Raw genomic sequence first — 19,422 nt, forward strand, 5'->3', positions numbered from 1 at the left:
AACTAATGAGTGTCAAGTTCCACCCCTACTTTAGGCATGTCTTAAATTCTTATTAAGATAATGAAGGTAAACTATTAAGACAAAGTCTAGATAAAATTTGTGAATAAGATGAAGATTTAGAATAAACTAACATGGTTAGGTCCTTTTAAGAAATTCAACCTTGTATATATTTATTTAAAATTTTCCTTTTGTTTTCATGTTTCATATTTCACAAACAAAATTGACTATTTTAATAGGCTAAGTCTAGACAATCCTTGGTACAAAAAATGTTTGTAACTAAAACACTACTGTCACCTGGTGACAGTATGATAATATAATTTTTAAGGGTGAATGAAAACCTACTGCGAGATGAATGCAAAAAAATTCAATAACTATCTACTATTTTATATATTTCTACCATATTTATGTGTTGTTCATCAAATCGCAACTTATATGAGATATTAATAAGTCATTTTAAGTTGTTATTATGTATTATTAAGTTATTCTTTGTATCCTGCTACTTTGCTGAATTTTAATCTATAGCTCAGAAAGTGACAAAAGCACTGAATATGAGAATATTTTTGCCCTTGTTCACATGCTCACTGCTCTGCTAATTAAGTCATTAACTTGTACCAAATGACAAAAAATGTTCTTCAAAGGAATGTAGAAATAAGTGGGAGGACAAAGAAAATGAATCAAGTGATCATACTAATTTCAGAACTGTCTGTGATGACAATCTAATCTCTCACTCTAAATGTGTCTAATACTTAGTTTTCATATCTGTCAGGTAGCCTGATTCAGAAAATGGCTGCACAGCTTTACCGTACAGGGTTTGAAAGCATGGGCTCCAGTTAGGGTCAGAGCTTGGGTTCGAATCTCAGCTCTGCTCCTTGCCTGTGCCATGACTTTGGACAGCTACCTTACCCTGTTCTGGGTTTCAGCTGACTCACGTAAAACAGAGTAAATACACCAACTTCATAGTGTTTGGGGAGAATGATACTCCATGTAAAGTGCTTAATACAATGGCTGACCCTTGTCAGGAGTTCCAGAAATAAGAGAGTCCAAGAGGTGAAAGAGGCATCCACTCACAGCCCCACCTCCAACTCCAACTAATTTGACTCAATGTTCTGCAAACAAGTTTACTGATTGCTGCAGCTACCATTTCAGGCTTAGGCAGGTGTGAAGACTGAGAACTTTCCAGACAGCATTTATTTGGAATACGGATATTAGGCTTTAATTAGTTATTTTCTTAACTGAATAAAACAAAGCTGAATTCTTAATTTTAACTGCCAAACCTGTTCTTTCCTATGGCAGGCACTGTGGACCAGCTACCCTAGAGCCATTCATAAGCCCCTTCTCCCTGCCTTCCTCCATCATTGAAGCTTCACAGCTAAAAGTAATCAATTCTTGCAGCCTCCTACAGCAATGGCAGGCACACAGTAATTGCTCAATAAATGTGATGAATGGATGAACAGGTTGATTTGTGCTAAGGATGCATGCTATTTCTGTGGTCTAGCCTGCTCTGGGCATTAGAAGATGTGTATAAGCACCTAGCTAAAGGACACACTGTAGAATGGTCTGTGGGCTCAGCTCTAGACTTGGCTGCTTGGTAGTCAGTATATCCTCTCAAATATCTTTACCATGTCCCTTCATTATTTAATTTAGTCTCTTCCAGCCATTTTTCTTACAGTCATTGTAATTTCATTTACATTTTTCTCTATTCATTGTAATTTCTCTTAGGAGCCTAATTTAATTTAGGTATTAGCTTTATTAGCCAATTTGTTTAAATAATTCCTTGTGAATTTTTTTAAAACATGGGTTTGAGGAATAAAATTATAGTCTATTCTTTGATCTAATATTTATTGTACATAAATATCTAAATGTCCAGAATTTCTGCATTCTCCCCAAACACAAATACAATCATCCATCAGTATCCATTGGGGGCTGTCCTCCATCCCAGGACCTCTGCAGATCAAAATCTGAGGATGCTCAAGTCTCTCATACAAAATGGCATATTTGCATATAACCCATATCCTCCTGTATACTTTAAGTCGTCTCTAGATTATTTACCAAAGCTAATACAACATAGATGCTTTGTAAATAATTGTTATACTGAATTGTGAAGAGAATAATTAGAAAAAACCTTGTATATATTCACTATAAACACAACTTTTTCTTGAATATTTTCAGTCTGAGGTTGGTTGAATCTGTAGAGCAGAACCCATGCATACAGCAGACCCACTGTGTTAAGCCTTAATTGTTAATTCTATGGCAGATTTATTTTGTATGAAAGGGATAAATAGAAAAACCCAACTCTAATACAATTTTTTATGTTAATATATAGTAAATTTTACTTTCAGTTTTCTGAACTCTTTCTAGAGTTATAATAGACTAATTAAAATTATGACTGAAATTAATATGTATTCTTAAAAAACACTTCATACCTCTGTCCAGAGACCCACGTGGAGATTTTCCCATGTACATTCTTTTTCCCTTGAGGCTGCTGGAGGTAGGTGAGTACTAAATGCTGCCATTTGCTTGGGAGGAAAATATTTTCCTGTGATTCAACCTGTGCTAGTAAAACAGCTTTCATATCATCATTTGAATCCATGCATACACTACAGAAAAAAAGGGAAGAAAACAGATTGGCTGAAAAACATGAAAATTCTGACTTTATTATTTAATACATGCATAGGAACTACAATTCTAAATATTTAAGTGAGGTTAAAAATCAGTTCTATTTTTAAATAAACTAACTTGAAAAGTCAGTAGGTCTTTTTCTTACACCAAAAATATCAGTTATATTATTATATTATTACCTCAATTTATGAACTAAGATAGGTTAGGGTCATTGGCTGGTGTTAATTTAGGGCAATAATTTCTAAATCAGTTTGTAAACAAATATTATTTCTATATACATAGTCATTGTCTTTGTTAGAAATTACAATGTAATATTTGGTTCACATTTATTTTAATAAATGTCCAAATGCCTGAACATACTGGAGGTCTAATCTACTTTGAGAGTAGATTCACTTGATTGAAAAAGTGAAGAGCTAATGCATACAAGATACCTAGAAACATTTCTAACATTATAAAATACATATTCTGAAGTAACGCATTGGTTTGTTTGGTTTGGGGCCTTATTTCACATTATTGGCTCTTATATTAAATGTCTAAATTATTGAAATGCACATCTATTCATTAGGGGTTTAAGGATAATCGATACCGGAAGATAAAAGTGCCATTGTGCGCATCAGCCCACACTTGGATCATCAATGCTTTGGATCCCAGGGAAATTAAGTGAATGCAGCCTTCTTCGATGAGTCTTTCACTGGGATTTGTATACTCTGCACCTTCTGGTTTTTCGTTCTCTATGAGAAAAACATGTTAGAATAGTCAGTAAAACAGTTCATAAAAATTGAGCAAAGAATAAATTTAAAAGAATATGATGCATGGTGGTTCATTTGTAGCAGAGTATTTACCTGAATGTCTGAACTTCACCTGTTCCAAATAACAATATTTCCAAAGTTTAGATGCTAACTCTAAAAGAGCATAATACATGCCAACAGTTATCCAGCACTTTACAAGTTACTATGTTTTAAAGTCTATAATGACTGAGAGCAGTAGTGAGCATGACTGTTGGGCTGCCACCTCAATGACTTACTACCATCTCCACCAAGCTGCCTTTATCGTTTGACTGGGCATCATTGACCCTGGTCCAGAGAGCACACAACATTGTCATATACCTCACACTACCAAATTCACTCCATAATTGTCATAAAAATCGATCATATTATACTGTTTGAAAATAATATTTAGATTCCCTGGTGAGTGATCTTTGAATGTAACTGCTAAGAGATTCTAAAACTCTACATTATAGTTTCTTTAAGTCAAAGAGGTAAGTGCTTACAGCTAAGCACTATCTGGTTATTGATTCTGACTTCTCTCTCTCACCACTTGAACCCTGCTTATATATGATGAACTACTTATTACTATGATGCCTGTGACTTCATGTAAAGCTATGTTAAGATCTACCAAAATGCACATCCAAAGGCTTATTATGACTTCTACAAAATATAAACATTACTAATTATTGTTAAACTGCATAAATATTAGTTGTCAACAGATATAATTACCACCAATTTTTAAGAATACTCCTCTGAGCATAGTGGCAACAGTCCTAAAGAGGAAGAGTTAGTCAATAGTTATTTTGAGGACCAGTGCCCAAGATATGAAAGATATAGAGAACTCATATATGTTTTAACATTTAAAAAACATTTCTATATAAAATCTGAACCTGAACAAATAAAAGAACAAAACAAATACCAGTGTGAACCTAGGAATTAGAGAGCAGAAATATAGCAAATATTTCTTGACTTAAGGCTCATAAAAATCTTAGGAGATGAATATTATTATCCCTACATTGGGGGTGACAGAATTGAGAGGTTAAATAACCTCCTCAAATGTATACAGTTCAATGTCAGAATAGGTGATATCACTGCAATATTTTCTTCATTTCTCTTCAAAAATTTTTATATATGTCTGCTGTTTTTAGATTTTTTTTAGTATTTATGCACAATAACCTTTTTAAAATGTTTTCTAATACATCTTTAAATTTTTTAAAATTTACTTTTTAGTTATAGTTGAACACAATTTCTTTATTTAACTTCTTTATTTTTATGTGATGCTGAGGATCAAACCCAGGGTCTCGCACGGAGTAAAGATCTCTCAAAAATTTTTCGGATCTTTACTTTTCTCAGTAGTTGTGTACAATTATTCATTTTATTAAGATCTTGCTCACATTGGGAATGCCCAACTACAACATTAGAAAGCAATCTGTTTTCAGCAGAACAGTGATGTTTAAGCTTTGGAATTAAACACATATGGGCCTGGTCCCATTCCACCACTTATCAGCTATGTGACTTGATCATGTTGCTTAGCCTCAGCTACAGGTATGGAGAGTGTGAGCGCTCACCTTACTGACTTGCTATCAGGGTTAAAAATGAACACAGGGAGAGCTGGGCAAAACAACACACAAACCAAAAGGGCACAAGGCGTGTTAAACATCAGTAGCAGCAGTGGTGGCAGCAGCGGCAATGCCGTGACAGGCAGTACCCTTTCAGCACTATCACTCTCAGGGGGCAAACTTCGTCCACAGAAGATATTACAACTACCTGAAACAAATTATTTGACGAGATTTTTTTTTTTTTTTTAAGTTTAGCCTCTAAGGCTAACCCATAAAAGCATACAACTGTTATGCTGTTAGTAACATGGAAAGCATTTATGAAAAGTGAATTCCAACCGTGGAAATTAGATGATACTTTCCCTCTGCTTCAATCTTGACTGTGCCATTAGGAATTTTCCTTTCCATGTACAGATCAATGGAGATCAGACATTGGGTGGGGGCTTATGTTCTAAAATAGAGTATTCAAGGGGTGGGTAAGATTTCTAGGATGAATAGTTAGTGATGTCTGCATTTCCATGTACATATAAAATCCTCAAAATCTGTCTCATTCAATTATTATATTTATTATTATATTAATTCCATGGGCCTTAAGAATTATCCTACTTATTTTATTTCCCTCCACCAAAGACTGCTTTTTAAAAAAATATTTTTTAGTTTTCAATGGACCTTTATTTTGTTTATTTATATGTGGTGACGAGGCTGAGAATCAAACCACACACATGCTAGGCAAGTGCTCTGCTGCTGAGCCACAATTTTTGCCCTGATTATAGGAGATACAGTTACAAGGCAGCATAACAATTCCTCAGTTATAGAAAGGGCTGGAATGAATCATATTCTTACTTTGGAGAATGAATGATTCATGTAAACGTCCCGTGAGAAGGCCACTGAGGTCAGGCATGACACCAGAAAGAAAACTTGAAACAAAGGGAAAGAAGGTGGACTAGAGCTGCCTGATAGGGCCTGGAACCAGATGCCAGACAAAAGTGGCTCTAGGGCTGTAGCCTTTCCTATCCTAACATCAGGAGCCACCCTATCCAGAAACAGGACCTGAAAAGAGGCAGGGAATGGGGCTAATGACCCCAGCAGCATCCCACCTGTCCCCCACCCCCAGGACAAAAAGTACAGAAGGAACCAAATTTAAGGCTATCTGGAACTCAAACTTTGGTAAATCAGTCCCTCTAAGGTGAAGAACATTAAGAACAAGTTAGAACACTACTGTATATCTTAACTCTCGACTAAAATTGCCCTCTGAAAAAACCTTGTTGTACAAATGATAATCATGTCATCATACCTGCTCCATCAAAACTGCTGTCTTGTACAATCAACGATTTGTTTCTTTTCTTTATCTTCTTTCCTTCCTCTGTGGCACTCTCAGATTCATGGATACACTCCACATTAAACCACAGTGAGATACTGAAACCTTCTGACAGGTGTGGCCAGCAGTTCTGCCCCAGCAATGGCAAGTGGATTGGGGCTATGTGCCAAGAGGAAAGCAGCCGATGGGGGAAATTTCCTCTGTCAGCCTCTTTCTTAGACCGTGAAACTCGTGCTCTTCGCAGTAAGCCTATGGCCTTGCTGTTTAGTATCCCGGGACACTTTGGTGGTGAGACCCCATTGCTTAAACTTGGGGTATGCAGCAATGGAAAGGTCAGATACTGTGATGGGCTCATAGTAACATCACTTTCCACAATTTTCAGAAGACCCAGAAGAAGAATTTCCTAGAGGAAAAAACGAATGAAACTTTATAATCATGTAATCAAATACATAATTATTTTGAAATTCAGGTGATTAGTGAAAATACAAACATACCCACATATATCAGTATTTCTATTTTAATACCTTCTTATCTAGCATATCTTTAAGATTTTTATTTTTGTATAGTTAAAATGAAATATGAAACATACTTTATTCTTAAAAGTTGTAATCTCTTGTGGTTAATTTAGTTTAAATTTAGATATTTTTATGGTACAATCTAATATTTATGAGTAGGTTTTTAAGCATTATAAGCTAAGTATGATGATTATATCAGTAATATCTTTTAAAAAAAAAAGTGTTCATTTCCCTGTACACTGTGGTTCTTCTCAATTACTTTAAAATGAGTGATGTAACCAAAGACCTTAAAAATTCTCCCGATTTCTGAATGATACTATAACATGACTAACTTCATAAAACTGAATGCTCAATTACTTTCCAATTTATTTCACATGTTTTTTTCCTAGTCAAAAAAATTTTCTTTCATGTGTGTTTGGCAAACTGAAATAAGGTTTTAAGACTGATTCATAATTACATGTTTTTTGGTTGATCTGAAATATTAAAAGAGAGGAAATGAACACTTAATTAAAGAGAAGAACAATAATTAAGGAGAGCGAGGCATGCTCTAGTGGTATGCCCAAGTCACACATAAAAGGACATCTGATGCTGATTGGTATCAGGGAGTGAGCTTGCAAGTACTACAAGCCTTCCATAAATACACAGCCAGTTCTCCATGGTTCCTTGGAGGCCACAGGACTGGTGCAGAAGGTGAAGTGGGGTTGAGTTGGGCAAGGGCTAGGATACCCAACCTTGCTTTACACAAAGCAGCCTCAATGTTTTCTGTTTTATTTACAAACATTTCTAGTTGAGATTTCATCATAAAAATGGGTTCACCGTGGCTCAGGATGTGGACAGTGGTACAGTGCTTGCCTAGCAAACCCAGAGAGGCTCTGGGTTTCATCCCCAGCATCACTCACTCTCACACACACACACACACACACACACACACACGGGTTTCTCAGCAACTAAAAGCCACTGGGCTATCCTACTGGAAAAGAAAATAAGGAAGATAACTGAGAAGTGGATAATCTTGTTTTTGGAAAAGAATGATCTCAAAGATAGTTGTAATTACAATTAAATTGTCTTTAGTAATTAAAATTAGCATTTCTCAAGCACAAAGGTTAGGGACAAAGTATGTTAAAGGAACTATAATTTGGTTAGTCAAAATCAAAGTGAATATTGATTTGGTTAAAATATATGCAAACAATAAAATAATTGGGTACTTCATACATGACACCTGAAATTGACTATATAACAATTACCATATCAAAACAAAGAGCTAAGTGATTTCCAACTAAATACATTCTATTAAAATATTAGTGAAAAATGTAAAAATCATAGCATATTTACTGTACAAGGAGATTTCTCCAGAAATATCCTCAAAAGAAGGGTTAGTTCTTCTGAACATGTTCTTGTGCTCATCAAAGACACCAGGAGATCCACCAGTACTTTCTGGCATGCTAAACATAAAACAGCCAGTACATATTTAATTAAAGAAAACAAATAAGCATCTTGCATGGATTATGAACAATTTAGTAATCACAAAATTTGCTGAACAAATAGCAAGGTGACTAAATGCAACTCAACCAACAAAACACTTTTCTTAAAACATTGGCTAGCTATAAGTAAATTGAAGACATTCTTTAAATAAATAGAGTATCTGTTAGACATGCTGCCATTCCCCTTACCATAAAATGATCTGTTACCTTCTCATTTTGAAATGTTTAAATTATAGCTATTACTTACATGGAAAATTAAATGACAGAAATAAGTATAAATAGTAAAGATTATACAAATACTTAAATATCACAAACTAGTTTAAATAGTTTATTTTACTAAGAAGTTTAGCATAAAATACAAACAGTGGCACTAAATTCATAGAATTCTTTAGAGTAAAATATCTTCTTAGTCTTTACAGAGCACATTTTAGTGTTCAATGGTTATTTTTACATGCATTATCTCAGCTGATCCTTACCAAAACCAAAAACATCTGAATCAATTATTATTACCACCTCAGACATGACAAAAATAAGACTGATATAAAACCTGAGGTGTATCACCTCAGACATGACAAAAATAAGACTGATATAAAACCTGAGGTGTATCTTAAAAGAATGGTAGTTTTGAAAGACCTGAAGATCAGGGAACTGAAGCTAGGTTTAAGCCACCCAGTCTATAAAGGCAATGAGCTGATGCAGTAGTGTCACAGAGGGCACACCTGGAAAGACAATTTGCAATGACACTACAAATTAGAGTGGACTTAATGCTCTAAGTAAGATGAACCCTATAAGGGTTTTAGAGTAGGAAAGTAATATGAGCAGAATAAAGTATGTTAGATTTTTTTTTTCCATTCCAAATGAGGACTACTTCTGTAAAACTACTGAAAACTCGAAGCACTAAAGTATAAAATTACCAAAAGAAAGAAATCTGTAACAACAAAAAGAAAACTAAAAGCAGTGAGGATGGTTGTGTGCTTTGGGGACATGTCAGGTGAAAAAAAAGCCAAAACTTCATTTTTTTTTTTTTTTTTTTGGTACTTGGTATTGAATCCAGGGGTACTTAACCACTGAGCCACATCACCAGCCCTTTTTATTTTTTATTTTGAGACAGGGTCTCACTAAGTTGCTTAGGGCCTCACTACATTGTTGAGGCTGGCCTTGAACTTGTGATCCTCCTGGCCTCTGCCTCTCAAGTCACTGGGATTACAGGCGTGCACCCCCATGCCCAGAAGAAGTAGAAGGATAAAAGAGAAAGCTATATCCTACTTCCTTTGAATTGCAAAGGACTTAGAGCAGCACGGGGTTCATCTGTTGGTCTAAAATCAGGAGAGGGAATGAGAATGCTGCTGAAAACACAGAAATGAATGAAATGTCTCTTGGTGACTCGTCACCTCTCTTCCTGTTTCTGATTACAGAGCGGAGATAGCTCGGTTCTCAGTTTAGGCTAAAAACCTGAGGATTCTTCTCTAAAGAAATGGAATGAATTACCAAGTGAAAGCTCGGAAGTGCAGTGGAATGTCAACATCATGGCTACTGAGCATACTGGTCAAGTTGCCTAACCACCTCACCAGGCTGCGCACTCTGGTGAAGCTGTCCTGCCTGGATGAAGAAAGATGCTCCTCACAGGCCAAGCTCTGTGTGCAGAGGACCCATTTTCATGATGTACACAAAGTGCCCTGTGGGGTAACTGTGGCCCTAATGGCTCCCCAAAGTAAAGCTCTCCTCCTTAGGGCATTTGGGGAGACTAGCCATCTACCGGCACATCCATCCACAACTCTTCAACAGACATCCATGTAGAAGAAGAGGCCAAAAAGAAAGAGGAAATCCCCAACAATTTTTTAAACATAAATAGGCAAAAAAGGTTCACAAAATATTTGGGAATCAGAAATCTAAAAGAATAATCCCAAGATGTAAAAAGTGAATAATCATTAAACTGATTCTAGAGGAAAAAACAGTAATTTAGGGGTTGCAAGAAATCATCTTAAAATGTTAAAATCCATACACACACACACACACACACACACACACACACACACATACACAAAGATATTCTATCCTCATATGAAAAAGAAATAGCCAGAAAATAATCAAACAAAAAGCGTGCTTAAATATTAAATAGAGGATTAGTGTTGCAGCTCAGTAATACAGTGCTGCCTAGCATGTTTGAGGCCCTAAATTCAATTCTCAGCACCACATAAAGATAAATAAATAAAGGTATCCTATTCATCTACAACAAAAAAAAATATTTAAAAAATATTGAATAGATAGTTGCCCAAATTAAAAACTGAATAAAAGGTTGAAATAGAATTGAAAACTATCTTCCAGAATATAGCAAAACAAGAGAGAAGTGGATAATATGAGAGAAAAGACAAGACACATGTAGGGCACATCCAAAAGACTCAAGATTACAATTAAAATGCAAGAAAACAAAAAGCAGAGAATACAGAAAGAAGAAAATTATTTTAATAAGTATTAAATCTTTATGACCTAAGATTGGATCTTCCTAGATTGACACCAAATCAACAAAGCAAGGAGATTTGACAATTAATTGTAATATGGCATATCCTGGGTAGGATCCATGAACAGGAAAACGATATTAGGCAAAAACTTAGGAAATCTGAATAAACTAACATAGTTAATAACATGTCAACATAGCTTCATTAATTGTAACAAACACCATACTAATGTTAGATGGTAGGAGGGGACTCTGACAGAGAGGAGTGCAATACAGAATATAATAATACACCCATACACGACATAAGTAAATGGAGGAGAAAAATAAAGCTCTTTTTTACAGTATAATCCCAACTGATAAATGTAGAAAGAATGACAGGAATAGAAAATCACTATTTGGCCAACACTAGTCTTAGCTGTTTCCATGAATGATTAGCAATACATGCTAAAATTCGTGGGTTAAGGTATGAGGAAAAATAGGATATTTACATATTTTAAGATACAACCCCCAAAAGATACTTATTAATTGTAAGGGAAAAATAGTAACTATACAATGGAGAAACCTGGCAGACAGCATCTATAGTGATTAAAGTTAACATCACTAGTAATAAGATATAGACACCATGAACCCCTTGATATAATGCCCTCAGAAGGACCCAACATTACTGCCAAGTATTCCTGCCAAAACTGTATAATCTGAATTTAGTCAGAAGGAAACACTGCACAAACCCAAATTATTGTTTTATGTTAGCTTTCATATTCCAACTAAAATTTAGATTTAATGTGGCTAAGCATCATATTATACATCATTATTAGTTTCTCAAATGTCTGAGAAAACACTAATTAGAGATTAGACAATATGAGAAAGGGAGTAGCAGAACATTTGTGCCATATTACCATCCCCAAAACGCTACCCAACAATTTACTTAATCCTTCCAAATCTAGCTTTTCATCCCTATACATTAAGTATGTCTATTTAATTGAGGAAGACAGGGACAAATGGGATGATGTATATAAAGGTACTTTTGAAATCAGAGCACAATGCCAATGGATACTGTGATGATCAATTCTTCACACAAGAACAAAACAATTTCAAAGCTATTTGGTTAAAACAGTTTTAACTCACCTTGAAAATCAGAATCAGCTTGTGTTAAAATACTCAAGAACCCTCCTAAAAGATTTTTCACAGTTCCCTAAAGATTATAAAATGAAACATAAGAAATTAAATGTTTTACCAAATGGAAACAGAAAAACTTCAACATCGTAATAAATTATTTAATAGGAATTGTGTGTGTGTGTGCGTGCGCGTGCATTTAAATGACTGGAAAAATGCTCTAGGTAGGATTAATTACGCATTTCTTTTCCATACTATCTTGATTTTTTAAAAATATTTTAAAGCAATGAATATACTTTACAATTAAATGCAATTTTTAAAAAGTTATCCATTTTCAGAAAGATAAAATGAATTCATTACTGGTCAGCCAATGACAATATTAACTTTTTATGCTATTTTAGAGAACTATAGAATCAGAAGATTTTAGAATGTTACTTCAAGGTCAAAACACAGGTATTAGGGGATGGGGCTGTAGCTCAGCGGTAGAGCGCGTGCCTAGCACATGTAAGGCACTGGGTTCGATCCTTAGCACCACATAAAAACATACAAATAAAATAAAGGCATGCTGTCCATCTACAACTACAAAAAATTTTTTTAAAAAACCACAGGTATTATAAAAGATAAGTGATCATCTCAACTAATTTTCAGATGAGTTGGGTTATAAGTAAAGATATAGGGGAATGGGATATCAGTGATAGGTAGCAATCAAACTTAAAACATTTTTACCTGTTGCATGAGTAGAAAAATGTTCTTTTCTTTCTGCTGGATAATTTTCAAAAAACTCTCAAATACATGGGCAAGCACATCAAGTTTAGCTTTGCTAGCAGAAAGCAAATTTAATTCCAGCATGCAAATCTCAGGATATATTATTTCCCCTTGAGTGAGCTTTTCAATCAAGTCATTTGGACTGACTGATGCACTGAAACCTTCTGTTTCAGATTTTAAGTCTACCCCTGCAAAGGGAAACAGGAAAGACTATGTTTATACTCTAAAACACTGAATAAATACTTTAAACCTTATTCTCCATTTAGAAGACCTAGTGGCAAAGTGCTATTTATAAGAAGATGCTCATAAAATCTTTTCCTCCAATATTACTTTTGATTCAAGTATTGAATCAAGTCTTGTGGATAGTTTGAAGTTTAATGAGTAGTCTTAAAAGTAATTTTGATATCCAATAAAACTACAAATATTACCAACAGCAATTTTTATACACATGTGATAAAGATTAAATACATCCCTCCAACACAACTGAAGAAAAATTACTATTCCAACCTTTTTGCCCCCCAAATACCTAGATCACAGGATAGTTTAATTCACTTGCCCATATTACTATGAAAATAGTAGATTCAGCTCTTGATTTCTAGGCTCAAACTTGCAATTCTTCTGCCTCAGCCTCTCAACTAGCTGGAATTACAGGTATGCACTGTGCTTGGGGTGGGTGGATGAATTTTAAATTTTGTCTTCTCCATATGTGAGAAAAAGAGGCTGTCTTACTGAATATGACATTTTGGAAGACAGATCTTAAAAAGAGACTGCTGTGATCTTCAAAACATGTTCGTAGAGTGAAAAAATTTATAAATTTCTACCTGGACCAGAATTCTTGAAGTTGAGATCTAGTTAGCAAACATAAAAGGGAAGACATCTACTATTACAAAATCATACCTATACTATTACAAAATCATACCTATATTATGATAAAACCATCAAAAATTGATATCTTTTCAAAAAGCACCAACCATGGGTTCCTTATATCCTTTAACCAAAATATTAATGATTATTCCCATTTATTTTCTGTGAAAAAGAAAATTAACTCTGAGGAAAATAAACAACTTTAAATTTAGTAAAGACTAACAGTACTGAGACATTCATAAGGCCGGTATAGGAAAAGACAGAGCCTTCCTAGAAATCTTTTGGCTCAAATCAACCCATCTTTCCCATTCCACTCAAGTTTTAAGCCCAGAGACAAAGGATCATATGCAATGCAGTTCCATCCCAAGGGCAAAACTGGACTGCAGAAAACTAAGAAGAAATCTATACTGAATTCTTGGATGTCACAGAATGATGTCTACATTCCTTTTGTTATTTATTCTTTATAATAAACTGCCAGTATTTGGCTGGTTTTCTTTATTTAGAATTCAATTGTAAATATCACCTCTTCAGAAAGGGTGTCCCCCTCAACTACTATCACATTACCTGGTTTTATACTGCTTGTGTTGTTTATTTCTGATAATTATTGTCTATATTTCCCAGTGGAATGAATATGAAACCAGGAAAATACACATATGTTCTTAGGCTCTCAGTCAATGTTTGTGATAACAAGATCCATTTCATGTCTTAAATTGCATATATGAATGCCAGATTTGTTGTGAAGATCAAATAAATGTTAACGTGATACATTTTAAATTGTAAGGCAATACAGAGTTCTAAAGTGGCATCACTCTGAACCACTTTGCAGATCTAATCATAAGCACATCTACAACATTTGTACCGTCATCCCGGGTTTCGCCATCCTCAGGATTGCTTTCACTATCCGCCTCATAACCTTCTTCTTCAACAAGAAGTTTAAAACTACAACACTGAGGACCCTCAGCTTCTTCTGAAAAATCTCCAGGATGGGAAGACAACTCTTCCTCGGACTGATGACTCTAGAAGATCAGGATAATTCAAAGGCAACAGTTGTAATATTCCCTCATTTCTAGCAAGAGGATATTTATTACCTTTTGAGAAAAAAAATCTTACTAACTAGTAACCATTATGAATTATGAAATTCACTAAGCCAAACTTTCTAGTATCTTTCAGACAAGTTAACACTTCATTTAAAGTGGTTTCTAACAGATGGGTCATCTCGATTTCCCTGAAAAATAAACCTACTTAAGAAATTTCATTCTAGTTATACAATAAGGAATAACTAAAGACCATTAGGAGGTGGAATTATATTTTGCACTATTTAATGTTTATATATTATTTATTTGCTATTGGAAATTTTTTCAAAGAATTTTTATAAGTAATACTTCATAACCATAGAAAATATGAAAATTTTTCAAAGAGAGTGAAGAAGATTTCTGAATTTAACTGTCTATATATAAGCATCTCAAAAATCAAGAGTCTCAGTATTAACTTCCTGTTGTAACACCTGTGATAAGACATTTTCTTATGAAAATGCTATCAATATCTTCACTTAAGAACACATGTTCACTTTAAAAAGTTCAGTGTATTTTATTACAACAATAATAAAAAGTAGCACAAAGTATGTTGACATTTTAGAGTTAACCAATCGATTCAATAATAAAATGAAGGCATTAATAGTTATTTCATTAAATTTGAAGAGTTACAGCAGGCATGGGCTGGGGTTGTAGCTCAGTGGTAGAATGCTTGCCTTGCATGCGTGAGGCCCTAGGTTCAGTCCCCAGCACCACATAAAATTAAACAAATAAAAATAATAGAGGTATAGATATATAGATATAAAAGAGTTATGGCAAGCAGTAATATATTTCAGTAAAAGATTATTAAACATCACATCTATCTATTGACTACAGCAGGCCAAAGAGAAGTTATATAAAGGTTAGTGATAATGAAACAAACATAAAAGAAACATGAAAAAAGAAATGAGTCAACTGTGTATCACAAAGCTAAAGAGAAAAAATTAAAAGTTACTTTAGAAAAAAAAATGTTAACACCAACCACTAAAATACTATGATTGCTATTTTCTATGAAAGTACTAGTCATTTTCATATTGAGTGATTTAAAATTAAAATGAGTAGAGTTCTGGAAATATTAGCTGCATCAATATAGGACCAGATTAGATAGCTGAATTTCACCATTCCTAAATTACCACTTAATAAACTCAGTTATATGTAAGACTTATCAAATCAAATCATTACTTGATTTTGTCTTACTTGAAGTAATTCTCAGAAAATTTCTAGATTAGATTAAAGAAAAGCATGTCATATTGCTCTCCTGTGTTTTGAGGTAAGGTACTGAAGAAACACTACCCCCATGGAACTCACCTGATTAAATCTGGGTCCCTATGTTCTAAGAACCACATTCACCAACCTCCTAGTCCCATCTCACACGTCTGCCTCTGCTAGTCATACCCAATAACACAACCATAAAGGTTCATACCTTCTCTGTCACAGCATCAGGATGTTCAAAATCTGCTAAATGATTCCCCAGGGCAACTCTAAGCAGGGCATCAAACAAAGGCTTTGCCAATTCTGTCTCAGTCACTTTTGACTGGGAAAGATGATCCCTCATTTCAAACAATATATTTTCCACAGACAAGTTCTAAGGTAAAATAAGAGAGACCAGGAATATCAATAACATGCTTTTAACAAACAGTAACAAAATAAATAATTTCTTAACAAACAAAAATACCATTTATTTATAGTTGATATGAAAGTAAATTGACTATATAAATTTTGACCTCTTATCCCAACATTCTATGGTAAAGTTAATAACATTTTTATTTATTAAATATATTACTTGGTTTTTAGCTTCAATTACATAAATGAATTGCATCACAAAGATTATTTCCTGAAACTTCATAGTTTCAATTAACCATCTTTAGAGTTTACAAATTTTCTATTGTTATAGTTTAGATATGAGGTGTCCCCTAAAAGCTCATATGTGAGACAATATAAGAAAGTTCAGAGTGAGAAGATGGGTTATGACAGCCTTAACCTAATTATTGTATTAATCCTCAGTAGGGATTAACTGGGTGGTAACTGAGGGAAGGTAGGGTGTGGCTGGAGAGGTGAGTCCCTGGGCTGTGCCTTTGGGGTATATATTTTGACCTTGTTGAGCAGAACTCTCTCTCTTTTGCTCTCTCTGCTTCCTGCTGCCAGGCTCCTAACTGCGTTCCACTCCAACACTGTTCCACCATGATGTTCTGCCTCAAAGAATGGAGTCAACCATCTATGGACCAGACCTCTGAAACCATGAGTCCCCAAATAAACTCTTCCTCTTCTAATTGTTCTTATCAGGTATTTTGGTCAAAGCAGCGAAAAAGCTGTCTAAAACACTTATCACTTATTCTCAGAGATTCCTTAAGATTCTAAGAAGTTCTAATTCTCTTCTCTTAGTCCTTTCCTTCTGCTCATGAAGGAAGCTCTTGCTGCTTGCTTGTATCTCTAAAATAGGTGATGAGACCATGAAGATGGAAAAGAAACCAACTTGTTTAAGGAATTGTCATCCACCATGAGAAACAGGTACATAGAAGTATGATGATAACTCTACCAGAACTATAAAAAAAATTCTCTCAGAACAGAAAACTGAGAAGGTGCCTGAGAGACCAAGTACCCCAGAAGAATTGTATGAGAGGATCAGAGAACAAACAGGAAATAGCAGGCACTGGAACAGAGGAAGAAAGACTATACCAAGCACAAGAGCATGCACACAACCCTAGAAGCAAGGCAAAGATCAACTCGGTATGGCTGACTATGCAGCACCATGAGGGGTGGCAGAATGTGAGGCTACACAAAGAAGTAGAGCAGACTGTGAAGGATTTTGCAGACTATGCTAAGGAGTAGGATTTTAACTGAGAACAATATGGAAGCATTAAGATGTTTTAGACAGGAGGCTACACAGAGGCTGAAACTAGAGTAAGGGGACTCATTGGCTGAAATAACAGGAAGGGACCAGATAGTAAGGACATCAGACCTTCCACATTCCCAAGTTCCTTAGTAGTAGGGCCTGAGACCATGAATTTCTTTTTGGTGAGGGGTGCTCTTGGAGATATCTGTCAGGATGTGACAGATGCAGAAGAGGTCAGAAGAATGCAGACAAAGAATGTGGTTTCAGGAAAAATCTCGCTCATTCCATGTAAAGCTCTGGAGCCTCAAGTGTACCACAGAGATTGTCCTCACTCCCAGAGCCACATCCATCAGCCACTGGCAGTAAGCACCCTTTGCCTGGGCACGGCACTCTATCAGCCAAGATGATCCTTAGAGGAGGAAGCAGCCCACGCAGATGGGTGCCTCAACATTCTCAGTCCAACACAAGAAACACGTGAAAAGACAGACATGACGAGGACGACACTGGAGCACAAACCAAGGAGAGGGGATCTAGGCAGGGAACCCAACAGAGTCATACCAAGATTCTGAATTCCAAAACACAATATGCATAATTACTCATCTGAAGCAAAATATGTGAACTGCTTCACATGGGCTTTTGTATTACAAACTAAACTATAAGGCTCTTTAGGCAAAGGCTAAGGCACAAGGTTCTTTGTGCCTTTCCTGATACCTGGAATTGAACTATGCTAGGCACACAGGAATTTCTCAAAATGTAAAAGTTTTGTAAAAATAAAATGATAATAGTATTAAGTCAGAACTTTTACACACACACACACACAGAGAGAGAGAGAGAGAGAGAGAGAGAGAGAGAGAGAGAGAGAGAGCTGGACTAAGAGCAAAGTATTACCTGATTAGATAACTCCAATTCTATCTTTTGTTGACTGGTTCTAGCACTATGAAGACAAATGGCCAGAATGGCTTCCAAAAGTCGTATGCTCTGAAGTGCGGTCTCACTTTCTCGCCTCCTAAACACCTTTGCTTCCTCAGGAGTAGCTTCAGTAGATGAAATAGGCTCCATGTTTATGGAAGAAATATGTTGTGATTCTAATTCACCTACAGAGTCAGCACTGTTTTTCAGACTACCGCCATCAGGTAGTGTGTGGTCCTTTGTTTTAGTCAGAGATGACAAATCTTCCTTCCTTGCTTTCTCCTGTTGAGAAGTTCTGACCAAGTCTTGGTTTTCATTTACATTTATATTTCCCTGCCTTTTCCCTTGCTTGTCTTCATGATTTCTGAATATTTTCTGTATTATCATAAATATTAACTTATGGCACACTCGGAAACCACCAAGCCTATGAAATTGTTTCTGGAAGACGGAGCTCAACATGTAAATCCAACGACACATAGACCACACATCTGCTGCTTGGTGCATATGCTCAGGAGAAGGCAAGACAAGGCTCTCAAGAGACAAACATGGCAGCGCGTGACTTAAAGGCTCGCTGGCTGTACTGTCATAGCCAGAAGTATCTTCTGACTCATTGGCCGACTCCCTATCCAACTCTGCTTCTTTACTTACACATAAAAATGCCACACAGAGGAAGAGGTTTATGGTGTTGATATGATCATCTTGGTGAACAGTCTTCCATTTCTTTGGATAAGCTTCTTTGAGACCGGCATAGAATTTGCTGAGGCTCTGAGGAGAATCTGAATAAGCCTGATGGCCATGAAAAGGGGCCCCTGTATTTGAGAATGAGGGCTCCTTCTCTTCAGTGTGTGATCCATCAATACCTGGAGCTGAAGCATCTTTCTGTTGTTCTCCTAGGCTGATTATCAGAGTTTCAAATGCTCTTAGGGAATGACTTCGAATACCATCTAAGTAATTTAATTCAATTATTTGATTTATTCCATTACAACTTAAAAACAAATCTCTTATTACCCTGTGAGATAAATGGGAAAAATATTTTATTTACATATATATATATATATATTATATATGAACATCATTTATAAATAGGTACATAAACTACTTAAATATGACATTGCTGCATGCATTATATACTTAATACTACCTAACTTGATTTATTA

The 19,422-nt window shown here is 35.4% G+C and overlaps 1 protein-coding gene across 5 annotated transcripts in view; it reads right to left on the bottom strand.

The window, feature by feature from the left end:
- Positions 1–19,422, bottom strand: part of Lyst (lysosomal trafficking regulator) — a 152,773-nt gene that overhangs the window by 94,884 nt on the left and 38,467 nt on the right. For all 5 annotated transcript variants that reach the window (XR_013426631.1, XM_005320356.5, XM_040278134.2 and 2 more), the window contains 9 exons: positions 18,245–19,274; positions 15,947–16,108; positions 14,313–14,469; positions 12,551–12,777; positions 11,837–11,903; positions 8,108–8,217; positions 6,237–6,663; positions 3,206–3,350; positions 2,424–2,597 (listed from right to left, as the gene is read on the bottom strand). Coding sequence is in view for 4 of the 5 variants with exons in the window: in XM_005320356.5 (XP_005320413.2) it covers positions 2,424–2,597; positions 3,206–3,350; positions 6,237–6,663; positions 8,108–8,217; positions 11,837–11,903; positions 12,551–12,777; positions 14,313–14,469; positions 15,947–16,108; positions 18,245–19,274 (2,499 nt within the window). In the remaining variant the exon portion in view is untranslated. The remainder of the gene's footprint in view (positions 1–2,423; positions 2,598–3,205; positions 3,351–6,236; positions 6,664–8,107; positions 8,218–11,836; positions 11,904–12,550; positions 12,778–14,312; positions 14,470–15,946; positions 16,109–18,244; positions 19,275–19,422) is intronic.

Source organism: Ictidomys tridecemlineatus, chromosome 10 (genome assembly GCF_052094955.1).
Source record: "Ictidomys tridecemlineatus isolate mIctTri1 chromosome 10, mIctTri1.hap1, whole genome shotgun sequence".
NCBI classification, from domain to species: Eukaryota; Metazoa; Chordata; class Mammalia; order Rodentia; family Sciuridae; genus Ictidomys; species Ictidomys tridecemlineatus.